Consider the following 23,562-nt stretch of genomic DNA (forward strand, 5'->3'; position numbering starts at 1 on the left):
AGGTTGAAAGGTGTCCCCACTCTGGCAAAAGTTAAAAATAGATTCAGCAAATTAGTCCGGTGTATGTTATGTTCTGCAGGGGTGGGAGGTTTGTGTGAGATTGTGTTTGTTACATTGGGGTGGCTCACTGAAGCTCCATCCTCTTTGCAGCATCTCTGTGAAATGTACATCAGCTCACATCCGAGTTCCTGTGGCCATGGGGACATTGAGTATGGGTTTTTTCTGCGTTATTCTGATTCTTATTTTCTTATTTTTTCTCCCTTTCAGGTTGGTTAGCTCTCTTCATGGTAGTGTTGAACTATGAAGTGTGTTAATACAGTGTGTGTTTGTGCCTTATTGTTGTAATTGGCTGACTTAGTTTTGTTTCTGCTTGTCCACATGCTACTAAGCTGTTCTCATCTGAGCCTTGGGAGAAGATGGTAAAGTATTTGTCCATCTTCCTTAGGCATTCAGGCCTCTTCCAGTCGATTGGTTCCAACAGGATGGAAGTTAAATGTAATAACTTTGTACTATGCACCTCAAAACTACCAGAGATACGAGTTCCTAAAAAACTCTCAACTCTTTGATGTGGTTCTGTTCCAGGCACAGCTGCGAGCTTTCATCCCTGAGATGCTGAAGTATTCCACGGGTCGTGGGAAACCAGGCTGGGGCAAAGAAAGCTGCAAGCCCATCTGGTGGCCTGAGGACATTCCGTGGGCCAATGTTCGCAGCGATGTCCGCACAGAGGAACAGAAGCAGCGGGTGTGTATCCCATGTCTGTCTGCCTTCAAATTGAGTACAGGGTCTTGCAACCAGTTTTTGTGGGAATAGTTTTCCCCTCAAGTGATAGAAGAAACTATGACATCGACCCTTCCTTGACTTCGTGTCAGACATTCAGCCTGGGAGAGCAATGAGATGAGAGAGGCGGAACCTTCAATCTGCTCTGTCCCTGCTGGGGTTGTGTGACAAGCAGGTATTTGAATCACATCTCTTTCTGCAGTGGGTGCCCTTTTTGCTACCTGCAGAACCTGCTCAGCTCTGTGGCCTTATGAAGCAGCCTACCCAGCCTGAGACAAGTCTACTCTCCAAGTATGCAGGTCATTTACCGTAGAGTCTGTATCATGGCCTCTTGAAGCCTTTGAAGGGATACTGTCCCATCCCGAGCAGCAGGGACCTTTGTACTTAAAGGGAAATAGTGATGTGTAGTGAGCCAGGAAAAAAAAAAAGGAGTGAGAGAACTGAGTGAAAAGGTTTTGGATATCGGTTACAGCCATGGATCCTGCATGCAGGTGATGTTTCTATCAACCTATCACAAGGAGATAATGAAATAAAGCTACCAGGGTGTACAAGGGGCAGGACTTGTGCAGGCTGATGTAGGTCTGGTTGGATGGGGAGGGATGCCTAGCGAGGCTGGAAATGGTGCTGTGGCAGTTGGTGCTTTCCTAGTAGGGATGGTTTTCTACTTGTCAGCCCCAGTCCCTTAGTTAGAATTCCTTGAAAGCTGGCGAAACAGATTTCATTGAGAAGCTTCCCTTTCCCTTGGCCGGGTGAGCTCGTTCTGTGTCCGTACACAGCAATGCAATAGCTCTCCAGGGTGATGTCTGAGTCTTGGGGAAAGGAGGGGATGAGGAGAGAGGGATTAGGTATTGGGGCCTTTTGTTTATTTGAGAATTTGTTGAAAACCTGGTAAAGATAAGCATGCAGATCACATCAGTAGCAGCACTGCAGTGGTTGAGAAAACTTTTTTACACTGATGCTTCATTCTCTTTCATTCTACTGGTAGGTGTCATGGACCCAAGCATTGCGGACTATCGTGAAGAACTGCTACAAGCAGCATGGGCGTGAAGACCTACTCTACGCATTTGAGGATCAGCAGACACAGCAGCAGACTACAACCACACATAGTATAGCACACCTGGTGCCATCACAGACAGTGGTACAAACCTTCAGTAACCCTGATGGCACCGTGTCCCTCATCCAGGTGAGTGAAACCCTTCGGCTTTTCCATTTCCAGCATGGCTGACTCGGGATTGAGTTGCCTGCATCAGGGAGGTGCTTTAGAGCAAACTCCTTTTGGTAGCTTAACTTGTCCTTCAAGAATTTTGTCTTTGTCTCTATGTCTTAGCCTACAGGCTTGTTAACCCAATGCTCCCACCCAGAGAAGCAGTCTCATCCTCTCTTTTCCCCACTCCCATCTCTTGTTCTCCTGTTATGGCAGTACAAGCATTTCTGCAGCTATTTGGTCAAGCGATTCAGGGATCTGACCTGAGTTTAATGAACCCGTTTACGAACAAATACGGTTCATGATGTGACCACACAACGCCTGTGGTGGCAATGGGATGGAGTGATGGGAGGAGAGGTGATGGGACTGCCTTTCTTTAACGGCATGAAACATACCTTAATCTATGGCATTGGGTATTTCTGTGCCCCCTGTTCTTCATCTTATACCTACAGTGTAAGATATATATATTACACTGCAATATATATATTACACAGACCAAATATATATTTATCCTCATGATACCCCCTGCGGTAAGGATGTCTCTTACACCGTTTTACAGAGGGGGATTCAGGGCAGAAGGGGCTGCGTTCAGGCAGTGGCTCAGCGGTGCTGCTGTTTTCCCTGCATTCTCCATGTGGGGAGGCAGGTTCTGGCAGCTCAGGATGTCAAAAATTTAAGTGCTCTGTTGAAACTTCCCAAGAGCTCCTCATGGGTGTGGGATATGAACCTTAGTTTCCCCTGTGCCCCTGCCTCCAAACCACTGCTGCCCTCTCGTACCTAACTGGCTCAGAGGTTTGTCCCTCTTGAGCATCACACTTTTAATGAAGTCTCAAACGTCATTTTCTGTTGGCTGTTCTCATCTCACAACCATGAAGATAAAAACATGGTGTGTGGGTTTGTTTGGTTTGGGGTTTTTTTTTTGGGGGTGGGGTGGGGTTTTTTTTGTTTTGGTTGTTGCGTTTTTTTTTTCCCAAATGGAAGCTTTTCAGCGATCATTACAGCTTTCTGTTCCTCTCACCAAGGCCCGGCAGACTTGCCAAGCTGGTTCTGTTTGCTCACCTGCTAACGTACGTTTTCCCTTTGACTAGTGTTCTTTTAGGTGCTGGGCACCTGAGATCCCATTGGCTTTCCAGCATCTATAGGTTTAATTCTCCTTAGAAACAAAGCTGCACATCTCCCTGCCTTTGTCTTTCCCCAGCTGTTAAATGGGGAAAAGGTAATTTCCAAAGGCAATGGGGTATTGAGGATGAGCTAATGTTTGCCAAGTGCCTGGAGATGAAACACCCAGTGAATGGTAAGCGAGGAGCGTCATAAATGAGGGCTGATGCGCTGGAGTTCTGCTCCAGGACTGCTCAGTGGTTTTTTAAGTGACTTCCACCCCATGAGAGAAGCGTGTTGGCTCCACCTGCGCACCACCCTCACACCTGGGAATGGCAGCAGCGTCCCACAGCTGCTCTTTGCAAGGCTGGGAGAATAGCAAGGACTCTGTCTCCTACATGAACGTAGGGGACAGCACGAGGCCTGTGCAAAACTTGCTTCTGGGCCATATCCACTCTGGAAGCTGCCATAGATTAATGTGGCTCTAGTGTATGATTTCCTCCCCCAGCCCTTTGAGACAGCTCTGTATTTTCTGTGAGCTCTGTAATTACTATTATTCTCTGTGGGTGTGATGCTTTTTAATCTGAGAGCATTTGAGTGTCCCTTTGCCTGAATTATGTGGACATTTTCCTGCAATAACAAATGTGTTCAGCTGCATTTTGTTGGCTTCCGTAGGTTGGCACTGGTGCTACAGTTGCCACGCTGGCCGATGCCTCAGAGTTGCCTACCACAGTTACTGTCGCACAAGTCAATTATTCTGCAGTGGCTGATGGAGAGGTAAGGACCTGGGTCATGTTCATGGTGCACAAACCAGAATTATCCTATCTGAACTTCAATAAAGTTAAATATTTTCTAGAATTAAGTGGTCACAGAAAACACCAAGCCTTGCTTCCCCACCCTGCAGTGTTAAGGGTTAACATACATGTGAACACGAGACTCTATAAAATTTTATATAGAAAGTGCTGAACTGTTGTCATTTTAACTCAGGACTGTACGACTGCAATTATGGTGGAAGCCTCAGTTCTGAATTTCATACATTTTTGGATATCTCCTATAGATTATTTATTTATCTGCTGTAGCAGATAAAGACTTAATGACCTACACAAGTACACATTTGTGTATTCATATTGAGCAACTGTTTCATATGTGCTGTAGGTCCTGGGTGCTGGTTTGTCCATTCAGGGTTGGGAGTGATGCCTGGGATATTTTGAGCCTGTGGTTAGCAAAGGATATTGCATGGCTGTGGGCAAATCCTGTGATTCTCTGGCCACTGATCTCTGGACAAAATGGGACTGTTCTTTGCTGTAGTTTTTAGGGAGGTTTGCAAGTAAATCCCAGAGAGAGCTGTATAAATGCACAGTAGTGTAAAGACAACGGGAGATACTGCGGAGTAACTGTTCCGTTTACTGTGAAAGTTTCTTCCACTGTTTTACAACTTGGCAAAGTTGCTTCTGTTGAGGGCTTGGTCAGACCATTTCAATCCCAAAATCTGAACACTCAAATTTACATGCATTTATTTTTCCAATTTTTTTTTAATCGTGTAATAAAGTTTTTTGTGTGTGTATAAGGAACGTTCCTTTAAGATTATGAAGATTTTTTTTTTTTAATAATTTTTTTTTTTACCCTCTTGATCCCCAAACCCGCCTTCAAACCAGGCTGCAGGTTGCTTTCTGTCCCTTTGCTGCACACCAGAATTTCTGGCCGGACAGTCTGTGCACAGGAGCAGCAAGGTCTGGTCCACCCTGCGTGGATGGGGCTTTCACGGCGGCAGGTGGCAGCACAGAACAGCTTTGCTCTGCACCAGACTCTGTTTCCATCTCAGACCCACAGCGAAACAGCCTGGCTCTGGGGCCGTGACCTTGAAGCACTTTGCAGCTGTTTTGAGGGATTTCAAGAACCAGTTATATCTCTTGAGATCTGAAAGAAATTTTTCAAAGGCACAAATAGAAATCAGGGGAACACAGGCATCTAATTCCTAACATGAATGGAACGTCTAAGTGATATCTTGGACAAAATAAAGATGCAAAAGTAAACTTGCTTTGGGGATAGGTGCTATTTCTCTGCACAGAGAGATCCACAGCCTGCTGGCAGCCTCTCTAGGGACGTTTTTGTCCTGCTATCTCTTGCTGTGTGAAGATCTAAGTTAGCTCTGAGTAAATCGATGTGTTCATAGGATGCTAAGCAGCATGGAGCAGGGATGCTCGCTAGTATCTCAGCGGCACAACCTTTGTGTTAGTGTGGAGAAGAGCCTGGACAGTCCCCCCTTCTTTTCCAGGCCTTACTCCATCCCTGTTCTGAAACAGCTTAGGCATCTTTGCAAGGCACTGTATGTCACAGTGGAGACCTGCCTTATCACTCAAATGTGTGTTGTCATGTATTTGAAAAAAATGTATGTCTGTTCCTCTTCTGCATGGTGGTGGGAAGGGTTGCTTTCCCAGCTCGGGCTTGCTTCGGTTCGGTTTTGGCATGGCTAACGAGTACCACAAACTCGATCCGACTCTCGAGATCTCTACCATCTGCAACTTCTTCCTCTCTGGGCACTCAAACTTGGTTGCATCTTTCCTAAAAGGCATTGCCTTCTCTAAAATCAACTTCCTTTCTCGTTTTCGCAATGCACTATCTCACTGCTTCCTCCCTGCTTTGGATCCTTCCGCCCAGGGTCAGCTCTGGGCACAGGAGAATGAAGCAGTTGCCTTGAACGTCAGACGGCTGGGGATGGCTAAAGAGCTACGACGAGCGCCAGCTTTGCCTGTGCCCAAGTGCTGGAAAACCAGATTGGCAGCTGCTGAGGAGTGTGTGATAGCAGATGTGAGTGAGAGCGCGACAGCTACTCTCTCCCTCTCCACCCTGTGATGGGACTAACCCTTTTCTTGCCCAAAGGCAGCAAAATTTACTTGTCCTTTTGTGGGGAGCCTTGCGGCAGCTCTGCTTCTATGGACTTTGTAATTTTCTCCATCTTAACAAATTGAGGGTTTTTTTTTCATCACCTTCTACGGCATTCTTATTTGTGAGTCTCAGCAAGATGGTGAGTGGCCTGAAACGTTTATGGGGATGAGAACAATGATGGGAGGGTGGGGGAAGATCTTCGTCTTGCAAAGCAGCCAGGATTTGTCAGCTGATGGGCCTTCATCCTCCACTTCTTTAGTTTTTTTGGTCCAATGCGTATTTCTAGTTCACATCCTGGTGGATTTTGTGGCCGTACACTCATCATTTCATGAGCTGTGAAGTCCCAAATGGAGAAACGTGGGCAAGATGGAAAATGAGCAACCGAGACTGGGTGAACTTTAAGTAATATGAAACCTATCTACATAAAGGTCTGAAATAAGGGAATTGAAAGTACTTGAAATGTATGAACAGAGTACTTTCCATCTGCCATCTTCTTTTATTAAGTATATTGCTGCAACACAAAGAAATTCCAGTTGGCTCAAACCCACCTGAGTTCACAAGTGCTGTACAAATAAATCCTGAATGGGAACGTGGACTGTTCCCCAAAATGACAGCAGATGGGTGCAAACAAATCGAAACAGTGAGGCAAGCACAGCCCGTTTCCTTGGGGGATGTGACCCACGCTGGGGTTCCAGCACCACAGAAATGCAGCTACTTAATAAACTGCCCAGGCTGGTAGGCAGTGATCCTACAGCAGCAATCAACACTGTCCTGTTTTGTTGCGGACGTGGCTGGACAAGAGGGATTTGTGGGAGGTTGAGGGGCTTCATAGATGTTTATGGGGTGCGTTTTCCATGTGCGTGAGAAAACTAAAGTTCTTGTTTGAAGTTTGAACATATGGAGAACAGCAACTAAAGTCATGGGCTGACTATAGAAACTCACTCATGGCTGATAGAGGGCTGTAGATTCCAGCAGTGGTCTCAGGTCCATCCTGGGCTTCCTCCCCTCGTGCTCTTTTTTCCCTGTCTCTTGGAGAGAGTCAGAGCATGTGCAGGATTCTGCAAAGACCTCTCAAAATTATCTGGCTCTTTCATTTTAGGAAGCAGCCATCCATTCATGGGACGACGTCCAATCCTAGGGCCTTTCTTTTTGTTTTTCCCCATAGGTGGAGCAGAACTGGGCAACGCTACAGGGGGGTGAGATGACTATCCAGACGACGCAGGCATCAGAGGCCACGCAGGCGGTGGCATCATTAGCAGAAGCAGCAGTGGCAGCATCTCAGGAGATGCAGCAAGGAGCAACTGTTACCATGGCACTCAACAGGTATGGGTGAGAGATGAAGGCTTGAAGCATGAGCGCGTGACATTTCCATCTGGGTTTTCACTCTAATGGTGCAAAGACCACTGTGTACAGTCCCAGTAGAGGCGTTTCCTTAGCAAATTCCTCTGTCAGCCCGTGTCCAGGTGTCTGCAGGACAGTTGCTGATTCCCACTGAGCTATAGAAGAACACTGACATGGAAATTTCCTGAAAGAGAAAAAGACAGGTAGTAACTGTACCCTCTAAACGGTCTTATTTGTACAGCAAGGGTCCAGTTACTGAATTGAGCTTGCTAAGCAAGCAAGAGTTGTTATGTGCTAATAGCACCTTTTAAGTATGGTCTGGGTCTTCCTCAATATTATTAACGGTTCTTCCTAAAAGACTAAGGCTGAATTTCCCTGTTGTGTGGCAGTGTGGTCTCTCTTCAGAAATCAGAATCTTTTCCACAGGCCAGTGTTTTTGGAGTTTCTCCCAAATGTGTTTCTGAAGTAGAACGTGAATGAGCTGCAATAGTAATGCTGCCTCTTCATCTTGGAACGAGCTCTGTTAGATTTTTGGTTGTACTCAGGTTACCAAGATCTGCAGAGTAGTTCTCTACAGGTCCTGCAGCAGGAAGCAGTGTCTTTGCTCAGCTCTGGTGAGTTGCTTAAGCTTTGCCCGCTGTTCTTAAAAACTGGAAATGGCTGTGGCACACCGCAGCTGCACCCTGTGAGAGCAGGAGGACCATAGGAAACACGGCATCAGCCCCAGCAGCACAGAAGGTTTCACACTGCTGAGGTGTAGACAAAATATTTTCCTCATCCAAATCATGATTCTGGTTTAGAGGCTGTTGACTGAGCAACCATGGGTTAGGACAAGGCACAAATCCACAATGTTGATGGCTGGAGTAAAGCTCCAAGACCTTGTTATATACACAAATTGCTAAAGGAGCCACTTTGATCCCAGGGGGTTTCAACAGCTTGCTTCCAAATTGCTGTTGCAACTGAATCACGAACACACCTAGAACTGTTTCTTCTCTTTGTGGTCCAGGTTCAGGTCCATCAGTATGTTCTTTTCTGCTATCGTACAAGGTTGGTTGGGTAGGCTTTTTTACTGATAGTTTCTAATAGTGAAACTACCTTTTAAAAACAAGTGATCTTTTTAAGACGCTGTAAGAACAGCTGAAGTAACTAGGCATGGAGTTGCAGGAAAAAGCCCCATCTCCCAGAATCCGACTTGCAGGATTTCATCCTGCACATTTCCAGGCAATAGATTTTTGTATGTATTTTTTTTAGAAGTTTTTCTGGACTAGACCATCAGTGGGCTTTTGATTTTAATTTCATCCCATCGCTACTAGTTTTAGCTCTTAAGGTCGCAATGAGCTGTTCCTTTTTCTGTATTAGCTTAAGAAATTCAGAATCCTTAATAAAAGGAAGTGTTGTTAGAACTAAAGAGAGTCACCTAGAAAATATGAATGGAAGAGCCTTCAACAAGTCACTTAGTCTCTATTCAAGAGAGAATGTGTTTAAACCCAGGAAAGCCCTGTGATAAGTCTGTTCAAACAGCTTGTAGTTCAGGAGTGATGCGAAGGCTGTAGCAGCGTTGCAGTAGGAATGAGGGGCCTCATGTTTTATTTCCCAGCTTGTTGTCACCCTCTTTGTCTACTGACCATGGTAGTGCTGGAGATCTTTGTAGGTAACTATCCTCCAAAGCCCTTCCATGTGGAAGAGGTCTAATTTTCCCTTTGCCACAAAGTGTTCCTTGTAGCTTTCAGCTGTGGGACTGCAGTCTTTCCCCTGCCTGTAGGAAGATCTCAGCAAGGCTCCGGTCCTTGAAAGCTGGAGGCTCATCCCAGCTCTAGAAACTTTATGCCTAGTTTGGCTGAAAGCTGCCATCTCTGAATCTTATTCCAATGGCTGCTGACAGAGTGCGGAGTCTTTCATAGTCCCGTGTAGAGCAGCACATCTGCCAACAGCATGACATGATGGATGATGCAACCTCTGTCAGGTTTGAGGATGAGAAGTATTAGACCTTCTAGTAAAAGAGGAAAAGTGGAGGTAGGTGATTAATTCACTGATTTGAACCAATTAATGTTTGTGGAGCACATGTCGCTGGAAAAAGCATTAAAATGCTCAATTGCCCTTGAAAGTGGATTCAAATAAATGCTGTCTGAAGTCTGGGAAACAGGGTTACACCAGCAAATCCATGCTTATGTACGGGTTTGCTGTGTTGTAGTTGGCCTTCCTGCAGTGTAACTGCCTTCACATAGCTGCAGGTTCAGAAGAGAGATTAGCCAAAGAGAATAAGAAAGCAGAACAAGAAAATATCTGGTTCGCTAACAGTGTTTAAGAGCTACTCTGAGAGACAGAGGGGCTATTTGGAAATGAAAATACACCCTGAGTGAATACAGTTGGAAAGTGTACAGCATCTAAGCAGGAAATGAGTAGGAAGTACTTGGAAAATATTTGAGTCAGTTGGTCTACCAAAGAATGAGTGGGGCAGTTAAGGAAGAGCATCCTAGGGGAAGCTAAAGAAAATACCTACTTTTTTTAGTTCATTAAGGTAAGAAGTGGTAGGAGATTAAGATGCAAGAAGGAGATGGCTTTGGAATAATTTTGTGACTAGCAGTAGGTCACCAGAAGTAGCTAATAGTTGTCCAAAAGGTCTGGAGAAACCTGAACAGCTGCTGAAGGATGCTCACAGCACTGTGCAACCAAATGGCAAATAAAATATGATGTCAATAAATGCAAGTGATACACACATGAAGAAACATCTCCTGTATATACCCAATGAGGAGCTATATATTACCAGTTACCATTCGGAAAGCATTCAGGGAACTATCCTGCTGGAATGTTTTATCACTGCTGAGCAGATATTGTCAAAAAAGTAACTTGAACATTAGGAATTATAGGGAAAAGCATAGAGAACAAGACAGGATTAGGCCCCTGGACTAACTCATGGTGGACTACGTCTTGAATAGTATGAGAAATGGTCACCCTCCTCAAACAGATATCTTACATTTAGAAAAAGTCTGGGAAGGACAAGAGTGTTCGGAAGCCAGAAAGAGTCCTTGCACAGTAGATGGACTACGGCTCTTCAGCGTGGGAAAGAGATTACTGGAAGTCTATAAAATCATGAGGAAAACGAAAAGGGAACAGTTATTTTCTATTTCTCACAATATCAGACTTAAGGGCTGCCCAGCCAGACTGAGGTAGTAGTTTTCAGAGTACCAGAATGCAATTTTTCTTCACACAGCATCTAATTAAATGTGGAACTCATTGCTACAGGATGTTGTGGAAGCAAAAGGTATAAATGGGTTTCAAAGGGGATTAGACAAATCAAACCTGATGGTCCAGATGCAGTCTCTGATGTAGGAAATCAATACACTGCCGACCGTCGGAAGCTGAGAGGGTGTAGGAAGGGAAGGATCATACACACTCCTTCCAAATTATCTGATACTGGCTCTTCTCACAGCAGGGTTGCTGCACGAGAAGAACCTTTGGTCTGACCTCATTTGTATGGAGAAATTTAAGAATACCATGCTAAGCTACCGATCACTCATTAAAAAGAATTATTAAAACACTCGGCTGGGGAGAAGTATTCCATCTTAGTTAAATACAGAGCTGCTGATGTGATCCTGGTAACGGTGAACCTCTGGGCCTGTTTCAGTGCAAGGTGCACTGGCTGAATCAGTAATGAAGGGTAAAGCTCTAAAATCTGTAGAGACTTGGAATGTGACAGTGCCAAAAGAATGAGTTTTGTACCAGAAACCAGAGGCAGGAAGGAGCCACGTGGTATAGCTTACTTGGATTGTCCGAAAGCTTTTAGTAGAGTCCCAGGCAAAAGGATGCGAAGGTAAGAAGGCAGGGATGTTCTGACTAAGAGATCTGCAAGCTGAAAAAAGCCAGTGGAAGGAGCTTCTTCCCATGTATTCCTCCTCCACTGTAGATTTTCTGCTCTGGATAACTTCATCTGGACCCAGTAAGAATCCCTCCTTTCTGGGTTTGTTCTCTTGATGTACAATGCCTGGTTAAAATTGATGCCACGGGAGTGGAGTTATTTGTTTGGTCTTCCTAATTCTTCTTTCTCCTTTCCTGTGCCCACAGTGAAGCAGCTGCCCATGCAGTAGCCACGCTTGCTGAAGCCACTCTTCAAGGTGGAGGACAAATTGTCTTATCTGGTGAAACTGCAGCAGCAGTAGGAGCGCTTACCGGAGTCCAAGATGCCAATGGTAAGGCTGCCGGAAAGTTTTTACTTTGCTCTTAGCTAGGGGTTTTTCCTCTCTTTTACTTGAAATGTCAAGTTTTTGCTAGTAAAATAGCTCTCCCTCACTGCAGATGGTCACTAACTAGGTTGTGACTTAAAATCTCAGAACAAAATGGTAGCACTAACTTCTTGTTTACTTCCATAGTATTGGTGGCTCTGCTCTTTTCCTCCTTCTGCCAGCTTGCTAGTTAGCCTTAGTTTTTGGGGGAAAACTGCTCCCCACTCTGTATCTGTACAGTGCCTAGCCAGGGAGGACCAGACTTGGTCAACTAACACAACTAGTCAGTGCCATAATAAACTCATCTCCAAAACGCTTCACTGTGAAGTGGCAGAGAGTATGACCAACGTTTTATTACCTATTCATTTCCTTCCTTTCTCAAGACTTTTCTTGAATGCTTGGTGGCTGCTCTTGAGCAGCTGTTGCTTTTCTGCTTGGGTGGCACCTTCCAGTCATCCCTCGGCAATCAGCCTCGGGTTGTTTGCCTCCTGCTTTATTTTCCATCTTGCCACCGTAGTAAATCGCTTGGTTCTAGGGACTCTCTGTAGCGTTTCTCACCTATTATCTGGGCCTTTCTTCTGCCAAGTCTGGTGACTTTCGCAGTTATTCAAACTAAGCTGGTAGTGAATAAAACAGTAAGTTCATAGAGACTGGTTCAAAGACAATACTGGAATGTACGAACGTGTCTAGTTGGTGCTCATCCACTGCCTCCGGTTGCGCTGTACTTCTGCTTGATGCCTTTACCGTGTTTTCCCAGTTCAGAGAAGAAACTCACTGGTTATTTCGACGAAATGGAAGGAGGTGTGTCAAAATAAGCTCAAAAAGGATGCGAAGTGTGAAGTTGTAAAGAAATGTTGCCTTGAGGATGGGGCTATTTGGACTCTTAATTGTCAAAGGGGGAACAAGCACGTGCAGTCAGCTGGCAGCGATGACTTCTTGCCTTGTCACTTTGCATGTAAAGCAGCAATCTGGCTAGATGAGACCTCGAGTTTGACTTCCATCGAAATCCTCATCACGTAGGGAGCGCGCTCGTTTTAAATATTTAGTTTGCAGTGAAAACGGTGCAGTGGAGGGAAGAGTAATTTTACTCGGGGTAAATTGATGTCTCTTGCTATGGAGTTAGCCAGCCTGAAGAGGGAGCAGAAATGAAGTGAAAACCCTGTCCTCAGAGCTGGGAATGCATCTGATATGGAGAGGAAAGAGTAGGGTTATGTTGTATTATGCTTTGCCGGCAGCCTGGCATGAGGGGGATGTGTGTTTATCGAAGGACGGATCTGACCCTGGATGCTCAAAACCAGCAACTAATCAGATTTGTAAAAGCACAGTTAGTGTCCTTTAGCAGATCTGCGCCCCTGGCTCCTTTTGGTCTGCTTCCAAAATGCTTTCATGGTCTGGATTCCTCTGGATGCTTCCCCTAAACAACTCTCCTCCTCCACACCCTTCCTGAGTCACTCTACCTCACTCACCCAGCATTAATATAATTTTAATGCAGTCTGAGCTTTTTTTTCCTTTTCTTTTTTTTTTTTTTTTTTTTTAAGCAGCAGAGTTGGAAATCAGATGGGATTTAGAGTGCATTAAGGGGAGAGACTGCAGCATTTTCCTCTGTGCAAAACCTCACCCGCAGCCCCTCGCCTTGTTTCCACTCTTCTTCGATTTGCTCTAATCTCTGGTGGTATTAAGGGGAAGGGCTTTGTCGGCGTGGTAGTCCTTGGAAGCGCCATGCTGTTAGTTTTATTACGTAACCAGCTAATATATCTCCCTTAGGGATGGAGGAGATGTTGGTATCCATTCAAAAAATCTGGGGATGGAGAGCAGATGGATTTTCAGCGTTGGCACGGTCGCGGAGGATTTGTCTGCCTTCTCCATACCCTGAAGCCCAGGGTGTGAGTGTGAGCATTCTCCCGGGCACCGGTGCTCGGTTATTTGATGCAGAGGGGACAAACCGCTCTGCGTGGCGTTCTGTCGGGAGGAGATGAAACGGGGAGTGATTTGGTGCGATTGGTTGCAGGAAGGAGAGAGGGAAAATGACTGCCAGAGCCATAATGGTATTAACCAGCAAATTCCCCCTGCTCGCTATTGCTTGCAAAGTCTTAATTTGCTGATATTTCCAATAAACGCTTCTCTCTAGGAATGCTCTTACCCTCCTGTAGGTCTTCTCTGAGGGATTCCAATCCCACACCCACATCAGTTTCCCTGGAAGGGGCATAAATTTACCCCCATCTTATTGATAGGGGAACTGAGATGGTAGTTTAACAAATTTGCTTGAGGTCAGGTAAGGTGTTTCATTCCTGATTTTAGTCATTAGATGTAATTCTTCTCTTTTTAAAGTTTTTTGTTTCTATCTTGATGGTATTTTTTTCCCATCCATTCTCTGGCATCTGAATAATAATTAAGTGATACAAGAGAACCAAGACGGCTAAAAAGAGGCAATTTCTGTACGTTCATGGATGTCTCAGAAGCTAGGGCTAAATTTGGTCTTGCAGGGAGTAGAGAGCCCAGCACGCGGCTGAACTGCAAAAGGGCTGCGGATAATCTTGTGGTCGGTTACATTTATATCTAAGGGAAATAAGATCTCCTGCTCCCATGTAGTGTCAAACTAGCTAAGTGCATTATGGTTTTCTTGCTACTCTGGAGCATCTGCTCTGAGTCGGGATGCTGGAACCGATGACCCTATGGTTTGAGCCTCAGATGTTTTGTTCTTAAGTGGCTGGCATTAAAGCAAAGTAATATTCAAAGCAAGTGAAGGGGATTGTAGCAGCACCGATTTTTGAAGTTGACTGGAAACTGAAAATGCTTTGGTAAGAGGAAACTGCGCTCTGGGGCTGCTTTCGGTGTGCGCTGTGGGCAGCTCCGTGTGATGGGCTGGTGCTGGAGCCGTCCCAGCCCGCTGGGGCTGGAGGAGAGAAACTCGATCGGCGTTGGGAAGGAGAAGTGACGGTGCCAGCCTGCAGTCTGGGCCTCGCTCGCTGGAGCATCCTCATATGCAGCCTTTTGTTTGACATTGATCTGATCGGGGGCTTGAAAGCTGCTTGGGCTATGGGCTTCCTGACTTCATCTTTAAATATTGATGAAGCTTTTGCCGAAGCAGTACCTGCGCAGGGCTGTAGCAGTGCGCAGTGCTGCCCAGGAAGGAAAGAGCAGACTCCCTGCCCGAGGAAGGTTGGTTTAATGGCCTCGGTGTCATCACAAGCCTGGGGTTATTGCAGTTTTGTGCAGCATGCGGCATTTTGAAGGGCCAGTTTGATGGCGAGAGGGGTGGTATGCTCGAAGCTCCAGCTGGGATTCAAAACAGGGCATGGAAGGAGGCACAGAGGAAAGAGCTGGTGTTGGGAAGAGGAGAAGTGGCAGTGGAAGATGTGAAATCAAGCTGTGACCAGGGAATTGATTTAACAGACCTGAGCTAGGCACAGCCAGAGACCCAATGGATCCTTGTTTGTGTACCTTGGTCCTCACAGGCAGCAACTGCTGCTCTTTTTCCTGGCCCCAAAGCACGTTTTACTGATGTATCTCCTCCCTGTGCTGCTGGAGATGCTCCTGGGAGCGCTGATGTGCTTGGTGGTGGTACAGGCAGGCACTAAAAGGAGCCTACAGTGAGTCTTGCCCTTCTCCATGCCCCCCCCCAAGTCATCCAAAAAATTCAAACCCAATTCTCCATACAACCAAAGGGAGCCATGCGTACGGCTGGGAGTGAGCCAGGATTATCAAGTTGTGATGGAAGCCCGGGGAGAACATTAGGACTCTGACGTGGGTAAAGGGGGATTAGCAAGCTCTCTGCTTTCGCAAACAGAGGAAATAAGGCGTCAGTACAGGAAGGTATCTTGCAAGTTAGCATAGGATAAACAAGCCGATAGTGGCATTTAGGGTGATGGGGCACTTACTGCACGGAAGAGCTGTTCCAGTTGGTGATTTCTATATCAGAAGCAGTTTAAATGCTGAAAAGCCTTCAGCTCTGGGTGAGGCTGTCGAGCTTCCCGCACAAAATCAGTAAGGTGTCAGGTGGAAACCTGTCTCCACCCTCGGCTGCGCAGATGGGAGATGGGGAACCCTCCTCTCGGCAGCAGAGAGACTTCCAGGCCTGGAGCGCGGTTGCCAGTCCCGTCGGGCTCTGTGTAGGCTGTTTACAGTTGAAAGCACATCCAGGAGGGGAAGGCAGGAGTCGAGATCCTGTTCTTTGGGCTGTACGCATCTCCTGGAAAGCGTGAAAGCAGCGGGAGATACGTCGGGCAAACCCAGCGAAGGGAACTGCCTGTTCTTGCTTTTGGATGCCTCGGGACAGGGAGGTGCGGCACACTGATCCGCTGGTAACTGGTGGCTTTTTTGCATGAGAAAAAAAAAAAAGATGGGGGGGAGGCTTGGAGGATGATCTGCAGCAAACTTTAGTCTTTAAAAGAAATCTTTTTTTTCCTGTTGGATCCCCTTTTTAGGGCAGATGACCCAAATGAGTTGTTAGCAACTTGGCAAAGTGCAGCTCAGCTTGCTTGCATCCAAGCAGACAGGAAGGAAAGAGTCGCGGTTTTTGTAGGGTCTTCCCGGTGGGAACAGAATTTTTTAATGAAGTATTTCCCTGAAACAGGTATGATTTCGTCCCAGTCTGAAGGAGAAGTGAGGAAAATAATTTTTGCAGGTGTGTTTCAGATGACAGGGGAGAAGAGAGGCCGATGGCAGCCAGCAAGGAGAGCTGAAGTGGATGAGTGTGAGTTCCTGGGTGCATGCGCTGAGCTGGTCCAGGAACAGGGAGAGGCGTTTCCTAGAGGACAAATTACTGTGCATAAATGAATTATTGTCAGCAACGGGGCCATGATGCACTCTGAGTAAAATATGTTGGCATAAGCCTCAGTTAAAACGAGTCTGTGTCAAGTACATGCAGTTCCCTGTGTGTGCCCTATACTTGACTGCAGCTCAGCCATCCCTGCGTCTGCACCCTTTCCGTGTCAGCATCTGGCTGTCCGGGGAGCCCCAGTGTGGGTGGTGAGGAATACGCAGTGTTGGAATCGTGGGACACCAGCCACAGGTTTGATGCCAGCAGTCAGCATGGTGCTGCTAGGTCTTTCCCAACACGATGAGGGCCGAAGTATTTCCAAGACCTGAGATCGCTGCTCCGTTTGCACTGAATCTTACCAGCACAGATGATTTCTGCTCACTTTGGCACGGCTTGCCTTGCCCTGCTGCTTTAAACCCATCGTAATGGATCTCATGGTTTTTGCTGCTGTCCTATATTACTCTTGGGCACTAATCTTGGGCAGCGCTGGCGGTGCAGTCGGCTCAGGCTGTCCTTCTGACGCCGGGCTGTCATGGGCACTGTGCGGCTTTGGTTTGACATCTTGGGACTGATGACGAGACGGCTGCCTCTGACGATTAGGATTTGTCTGCTCACCAACTGGGGCTAAAAATAGTGGCTCAGACAAGTCCCTTTCACACTGCGTTGATGGCCAGATTTTCCCTTTGGTCCAACTAACCAGGCGCTACCTACGCCAATGTGCGGTTGTGTTACATGGAGCCAGCTTCGCACAACCCAGCACAGACAGTTTGTCTGGGTTGTTTGAGTAGAGCAGGAGGCTGGAGGTGGATGCCACGGCACTTGAGTGCTGCTGGCTTTAGGGCTTCCCTTGGCTTGTTGAGTGACCTTGGTAAGTCCCTTGATGGAGATGCAGAATGGTTATTTCTGGGTACAGTTTGGCTTTTGGGGTAGGGAGGGTCACGGGCTCTGCCATTTTATTTCCTTGGGGGAAGACGGTTTTATATGATGAGCAGTCGTGATGTACCGCAGGTCTCTTTCCTCCTTCCAAAGGCAGCAGTGTCGGAGGAGCACAAGGAGAGCCTCCCGGGTGGTTTTGTGTCCAAGTCTCACGTGAAGTCTACAGGCTGCTTTTTAGCTCTGAAACATGCCTTTGAGATCGCAAAGAGAGAAGGCAGCGTCCTGGGGAGACACCAGTTGCTCATTTCCTGGCTTGATCTGTTGCTGTCCCCTAAAAGACACTCGCCTTTTCTCCTCTGCGTGTTTGTGATGGTGTTAGCCATACCCTGAAAGGGAAGCCAACTTCATTAGGGGTAGGGAGTCACCGCCAAGTCCTTTGCTGTTTCATCACTTCTAGCATTTCTTTGAGTCCTGTTGGCTTCAGTGAGTTTCCATCCAGTAAATGAGCCGTGCCCCGTCTGGCCTTATCTCCTGGCTTCTCCATGACCTTACGGCATCTCCAGCACCTCCCTTGCCCTCCCCGTTCCCCCTCCCCTGGTGAGTTTTGACATCCATTCCTGTTATCAGGCAGTTGAGACTTACAGGCTCTCCAGCTGTCACAGCTGATGCTGTCCCGGTTTAAGCATAGGCCATTTACCTTCCACGTGTCCTGAATTAGGGGAAATGGACAGGAGGGCTGGGTCTGTTTAAAAATTAAAGCTGATTACAAGGCATTAACATTACATTTAAAGAAATAGACAGCAGCCCTCCTCTCTCAGCATAGTTGCAATATGTTCCCTTTTGTTCTGGTCTGGAAGAGGAGGCAAGACTGGTATCGACTCCAGGCTGGGCAGGATTTCTTCTTTATCCATAAATTTAAAAAGAGAAGCTGCCTGATGTCTGCTGCAATACTTTAAAGCAGTTCTGGTCTAACTACCTAAGGCAGTTCCCATCTTTGTGATCGTAACAGAAAGCTGAAGTTCTTTCTGCTGATCTTGAATTTCTCTTGGAAAATTCAGATCTACTGGCATTGTGTTCATTGTTCTTACTTTCTCTTGGAAAATTCAGATCTACTGGCATTGTGTTCATCGTTCTGACTTCTCAATTGTTGTGTTGGGAAGCTTTGTATTTGAGGGGTCCCAATCGTTTTATACATGCATCCACTCTAGTGCCAAAATGCAGCCGTCTCGGGGGCAGCAGTCAGGAAGAAAACTTTCTTCCCTCCTCTCCCCCCGCCCCGCCCCGCAAAGGTTCAGCTTCATTGCGGTAGGTGGATTTTAAGGAATGTTTGGCCTGAGATCTTCAGGGCTGAGAAGGCAAAGGGACGTGGTTGCTTCATGCATGGAAGGATGGAAACATGGGTGTGTTGGGTGCGGGAGATGCTGTTCCCACCATGCCCTGGCCTAGCTGCAGCGTGGGCTCGGGCTGGGGATGAACGTGGGTTTAAGGAAGCAGACGGGGTTGGTGTCTTCCATAGCCTTCCTTACGGAGATGTGTTTGTGGCATGGCTTTCCTGCTTCTCTCCTCCTGCAGCAGTGACTTTATTTTTCTCATTGCATAGAGTTGTTGCTTTCCCAAGTTTCCCAAGATGGAGCTTTCTTCCCATGGTGACCCTTCATCACGAAAGAGTAATAAGTTGATCTAGCTGGGAACACTCTGAATGAATGTACTGCTTGACTAGAAGTTCATTGTGTTTCTACGTTGAATTTGAAGCCTATTTATTCAGTGTGTTTGTATGATATCTGTCCAGGCTTCTGCATTGTCATCTCTCAGTCCCTCAATGATCCATGTGGCTTCAGAAGGAGCTGCTCAGTGCAGGACACTTGCTGAAAAGAGGCCAAATCTTTTGGCAGGTGAAGTGATATATGTGGCATATATTTGTATTCACTGGATCTTGCTTTTCTTCATCTCTTAATGAGACTTTTCAGTTGACTTTACCATTGCCAACGTTCATGTTAAATTCCAGGTGTTTGTTTATGTAATTTATGGTGACAAAGTCCCCAACAACTTGGCTTTGAGAGTCACGTCGCTGAGGTCCTGAGCTTTCCTGATCCCCTTGTGCTTATGTCCCTGAATCTGGGTGTCTGGCGGGTGACGGGCGTATGGCTCTCAGCTCGCTGGATGGTTGGAGATCACCTTTGCTCATGGAGAAGGTGCGTTCTGCCTGATGGCTGCGTAAGGTGATAGGGATGGGCAGCTCTGCACAACTCCACGCTTGCTCAACCAAGATGAACACTTTAGCAGGAGAAGGAAGGGGCCTGGTCATCTTTATGGAGTACAGTCCTCATTTTAACTGATGCACAATTGAGAAGTCTATAGGATTTTGTTTGAGGGAGGGGTTTGGGGTTTTTTTGATGGTATATTGTAGGGGTTTTTTATCCCCTTGATGTATATGCACCTTGACTGTAAGACTTAAATATTTGAGAAGGATTTTGGACCTAAACCAGCTTGTTTGGTTACAGCAGTGTTTTTGGGGTGCCTGCAAGAGATGGGTATCCTAATCCTTTGACAACCTTTTGTCTAAAAGTGATGAGGTTGAATACAGGCAGGAAAGGAATGGCAGTCAGTATTCTTAGCCTGTTTCCCTAAATATGTCTGGAAGCACAGAACTGGACAGACAAACATTTCTTTGATTGCCACTGTTTCCAGTCCAGGAATCGGGATGGGAAGGGATGGAGGTATTTGTGTAGTCTGTCTGCAAGCAGATCTCGTTAGTGCCGCTGTCTGGGGATTGGTGCTTTGGCCCCAGGTTGGCCCCAAGTAGGGAGGTGCTTTCCTGACAAGCTGCACATCTTCAGCACGGTGCTGTTTTATTTATAGCTCTTGGCCTAAAGAAAAGGGCACAGATGGAGTCAGAAAACCAGCTCTGTGAAGCTGCCTAGTTCTGCATCGCTCTCCTGACCCATCGCAGATGCCGGTGAGTCATTTTTCCAGGCCTCCTCCTCCATGCCTAACCCTAATCCAGATCAGAGGCTTGGTTGGCAGAGCTGTACCAGCGGAGCTCCTTCACAGGGCTCCTGACGCCTTCACAAATAGGGCGGTGGTACTTGTGAAAGGACCACAGGCAACATCAGGCTGGGGAAGGCAGCTTTCTGCTATTTCTGCTGGACATAGCTGTGCGGATGAGGCTCGACTGTCTGGATCTGAGCACTCAAACCCATGTGTTGAACTGGGTGGATGGTAGGTTGAGTTGAGATCAAAACCAGCCTGTGCTTGCTTCTCCTTTTTCAGTGCTCCCAGGATGAAGTTCATGTGTAATGGATTCTGCCTGTAATAATAACTAACTCAAACCTATGCTGAGCGTGTGGCAGCCCCCCGCCTCAGCTTTTTGAGCCCTGTGACAGGTTGGGTATTGTAGCCCATCTCTGGAAGACCTTCCATCTTAACAGCAGACAAGAGCTGCCTCGCTTTCTCCTGCTGGCAAGATCTCTGCTCATTCTCCTGGTCCTTCAAGCAATCCCAAACGAGAGGTCCCAGCTCACCCTCCTTGCACACTGGCATGGTGAGCTGCTTCCCAGAGAGGAGCAAGACTTGTGTCTTGAGTTGTAGGGCATAGTTTCTCCTGCCACTAATCCCAGCTGACCCCTCGCTGCCTGGTGGTAAGGATGGGCAATGGTCCCTGCTGTGGAGCAGCTGTAGCATCTTTCAGTGCAGATTTTAGCTTGCAAGGTGGCTGGCCTCCTGCTTAGAGAAGTAGCTTCCCTTGTCCCCATCCAGGTCGTGATGGGCGAGTGCTGCGATCACAGACAAAGCCAAGGATGTCGTTTCTGGTTTTCTACCTGTGCTGTGCCACTTTTACCCCTTACACCATTCAAGGGCTTGGGGAATTGAAAGAGCAACCTGTGATTACACTGAATCAGGGCAGATGGAGAGGGGCTTTCTAATCCCCCTGCACCCCCGCGTCACAGCAGAACTGGGCTGCAATCTGCTGTTTCATGACAGCAGGGCACAATTCTTGCCTTCCCTAGCAGGTACCCTTGTGGCTGTGAGCTGGATCAGGCCACCCTCTCCCGCTGGAGAAGCTGTGGAAAATGTTGCTGGGCTTTGAATGGATGGAGGCTCGTCTGACCCGAGGGCAGTTTGTGAGCTCCAGGCTCTTAATGGCTGTCAGTGGGCGTAGGGTGCAATCTGATCCAAATGGGAAGCTGGCTGAAATCCCAGCAAGCTGTTGTTACTGCGTGAGGCATCTTATGAAATGAGATGGGTTTTGTGAACTCTCCGCCCCACCGGGCACTCCACTAGAAGGAGAAATACCCTGTAAGTTAAGCTACAAGCTGGGGCTTCCCCAAGTACATCTCTTCAGTGCATCGAGGCATGGTTTGCGTGTCTCTCCGTTTATGAAGCTTGTAGTCTTGTGTATTAGATCAAAGTTTCCCCACTGCGGAGCTACTTGCGCTTTCTGTTCTCAGCGCGGCCTCCCCAGCTGTGTGCTTCTCTTCGGACTGTGCGTTCTCGCTTCCTGGATGCATGATGCGGAGTAGACATTTCCAAACTGCTCAAGGTGCCATTTGTTTTCTTTGCCTTAAAAAGTGCTCTGCCCCTCTTTGAAAACAGCCTCAGCTGCTTTCTTAGCAGGGTCTGACCTCTCGAGTTCCTCTATTGCTTTTTTCTGAGCATGTCTAGAGGATCATTCTGTGGCTGTATTTATCCTCTTCATTGGATCTCCGTAGCAGGGACTGATTTTAAAGCCTAAAAGCACAACCCCATCTGTCTTGTGCCTCAGGGGCATAGTAAAGAGCCCTGTCCTGCAACCAGTGAGCCTGTGAGAGATCTCGCTTGCAGAAATGTTTTCACTGTCCACCAGACCTGCCTATGGCAGAATGATGAAGATGGCAGGTTTTAATTCATTTTCCCGAGTGGCTGCACTGGACCTTCAGACTTCTCTTTTTCCAAGTGAAACTCGTTCCTCTTCATTGGCCCTGATGTTCAGCGGTTAGATTTTGGGTTTGAAGAGGACAACATTTCTTGCTATAGGATTGATTCATTTATGCTTTGAGGCGTCAGCAAGTTGCATGAGAGCCTGGGGAGATGCAACGCCATCTTGGCATCCGTTGGCTGGTGACACTTGGGTGGCCTTGTCCGAAAGGTTGGTGGGATGCCCTTGCCTGTGGGCACACGAGGAAGAGAAGGTAAATTTGTCACCGTAAGGACTGTTCCAGCCTTCCAGCACCTTGTTTGCAGCCTGGTAAATGGACAGCGTGAGACTAACTCCTGGGGATATCCCTCCTCTCCCCTTTCACTGGGTGAGTCCTAACGATAGCTGGGCAGAGGGCTTGAAGGTAAAACCATTTTTCATTGCCCTCTGACCATTCGGGAATGCTTTTCTTGCTGCCTGGCGTCCCTCTGGGAAGTAAATCACAGTCGCAGTAGAGGGCGGTGTGTTTGTCCCTGGAGGCCCCTGTCTCCCAGTGACCTTCTCAGCTCATGAAGACAGCTTGGCTTTGCTGTAAAGCAGCTCATGTGACAGTGGTAATCCGCAGCTAGTAAACAGCTGTGCAGGAAGATTGCAGGAGAATCGCCCTATTTTCCCTGCACTGCAGACCCTGGCAGGCCAGCACACAAGAGCAGGATGGTGGCTTCTGCTTGCTGTGAGAGGCTGCTATCTCCTTGGCTGCACGAGTCCATCAGCAGGTTGGTATTTTTGAAGCCACACCAGCCACTGCTGTAAAGCACACTCGCCAGGTCAGGAGCACACACGTGCTTCTGTGAGTCGACGTGAAGCTGTGAAACAGGTTCCAAGAAGAAAAAAAAGCAATTTCTCCTGAAGTGGTTTCCTCTAAATCTTTTCCAAAACCAGAGGTGGCATTTCTAAGCCTGAATTTGACTTGTTCCTCCCACCCCCCCATATCCTTTGGCTGAATTTATTCCCTGATGTGTAAAAATTCCTTTCTCAGTAACACTTTCTGATGGCTCGCGTGGACCCCTTCTGCTCCAGGGGCACTCGGTCACTGCTGGATTTTTTGCCATCTGCCCACAGAAAGTTAAAGTGTGCCCTGGAGAAGACAGAGACTCTAAGAAGGGAAAGACTGAGGGAGCACTGAGCTCGGAATTGGTTTAAAATTAATCATGGTATTATTTGTCACTCCCATACCCAGCTTACAGATCGTAGCAAACTTTCCCTCCCTATGGGTTTGCCTCCTTGTTGCCACAGATCCCTGAACTTCCTCATCTCTGTTTTTCCCCCCATGATTTTAATCTTCAAAACCTCAAGCATGTCCAAAGGGACATTCAGTAAACGGGAGCTGGTGCTGACGAGTCGGAGGAGCTGATGACAGCTCAAGCAGGCAGTCTTAGACCGAGATCCAGGCTTGTGCAGCCAGAGGTTCCTGCACCGCGCAGGCAGCGGGAGCCCTAAACTGCCC

General features: G+C 47.2%; 1 protein-coding gene across 1 annotated transcript in view; it reads left to right on the top strand.

Moving 5' to 3' along the window:
• The window catches only part of NRF1 (nuclear respiratory factor 1), a 51,319-nt gene that overhangs the window by 12,533 nt on the left and 15,224 nt on the right, over window positions 1–23,562 (top strand). The window contains 5 exon segments of the mRNA XM_009585510.1: window positions 583–741; window positions 1,763–1,960; window positions 3,755–3,856; window positions 7,131–7,288; window positions 11,369–11,493. Coding sequence (XP_009583805.1) covers window positions 583–741; window positions 1,763–1,960; window positions 3,755–3,856; window positions 7,131–7,288; window positions 11,369–11,493 — 742 coding nt within the window.

Source organism: Fulmarus glacialis, unplaced genomic scaffold, assembly GCF_000690835.1.
Source record: "Fulmarus glacialis isolate BGI_N327 unplaced genomic scaffold, ASM69083v1 scaffold14219, whole genome shotgun sequence".
Classification (NCBI taxonomy): domain Eukaryota; kingdom Metazoa; phylum Chordata; class Aves; order Procellariiformes; family Procellariidae; genus Fulmarus; species Fulmarus glacialis.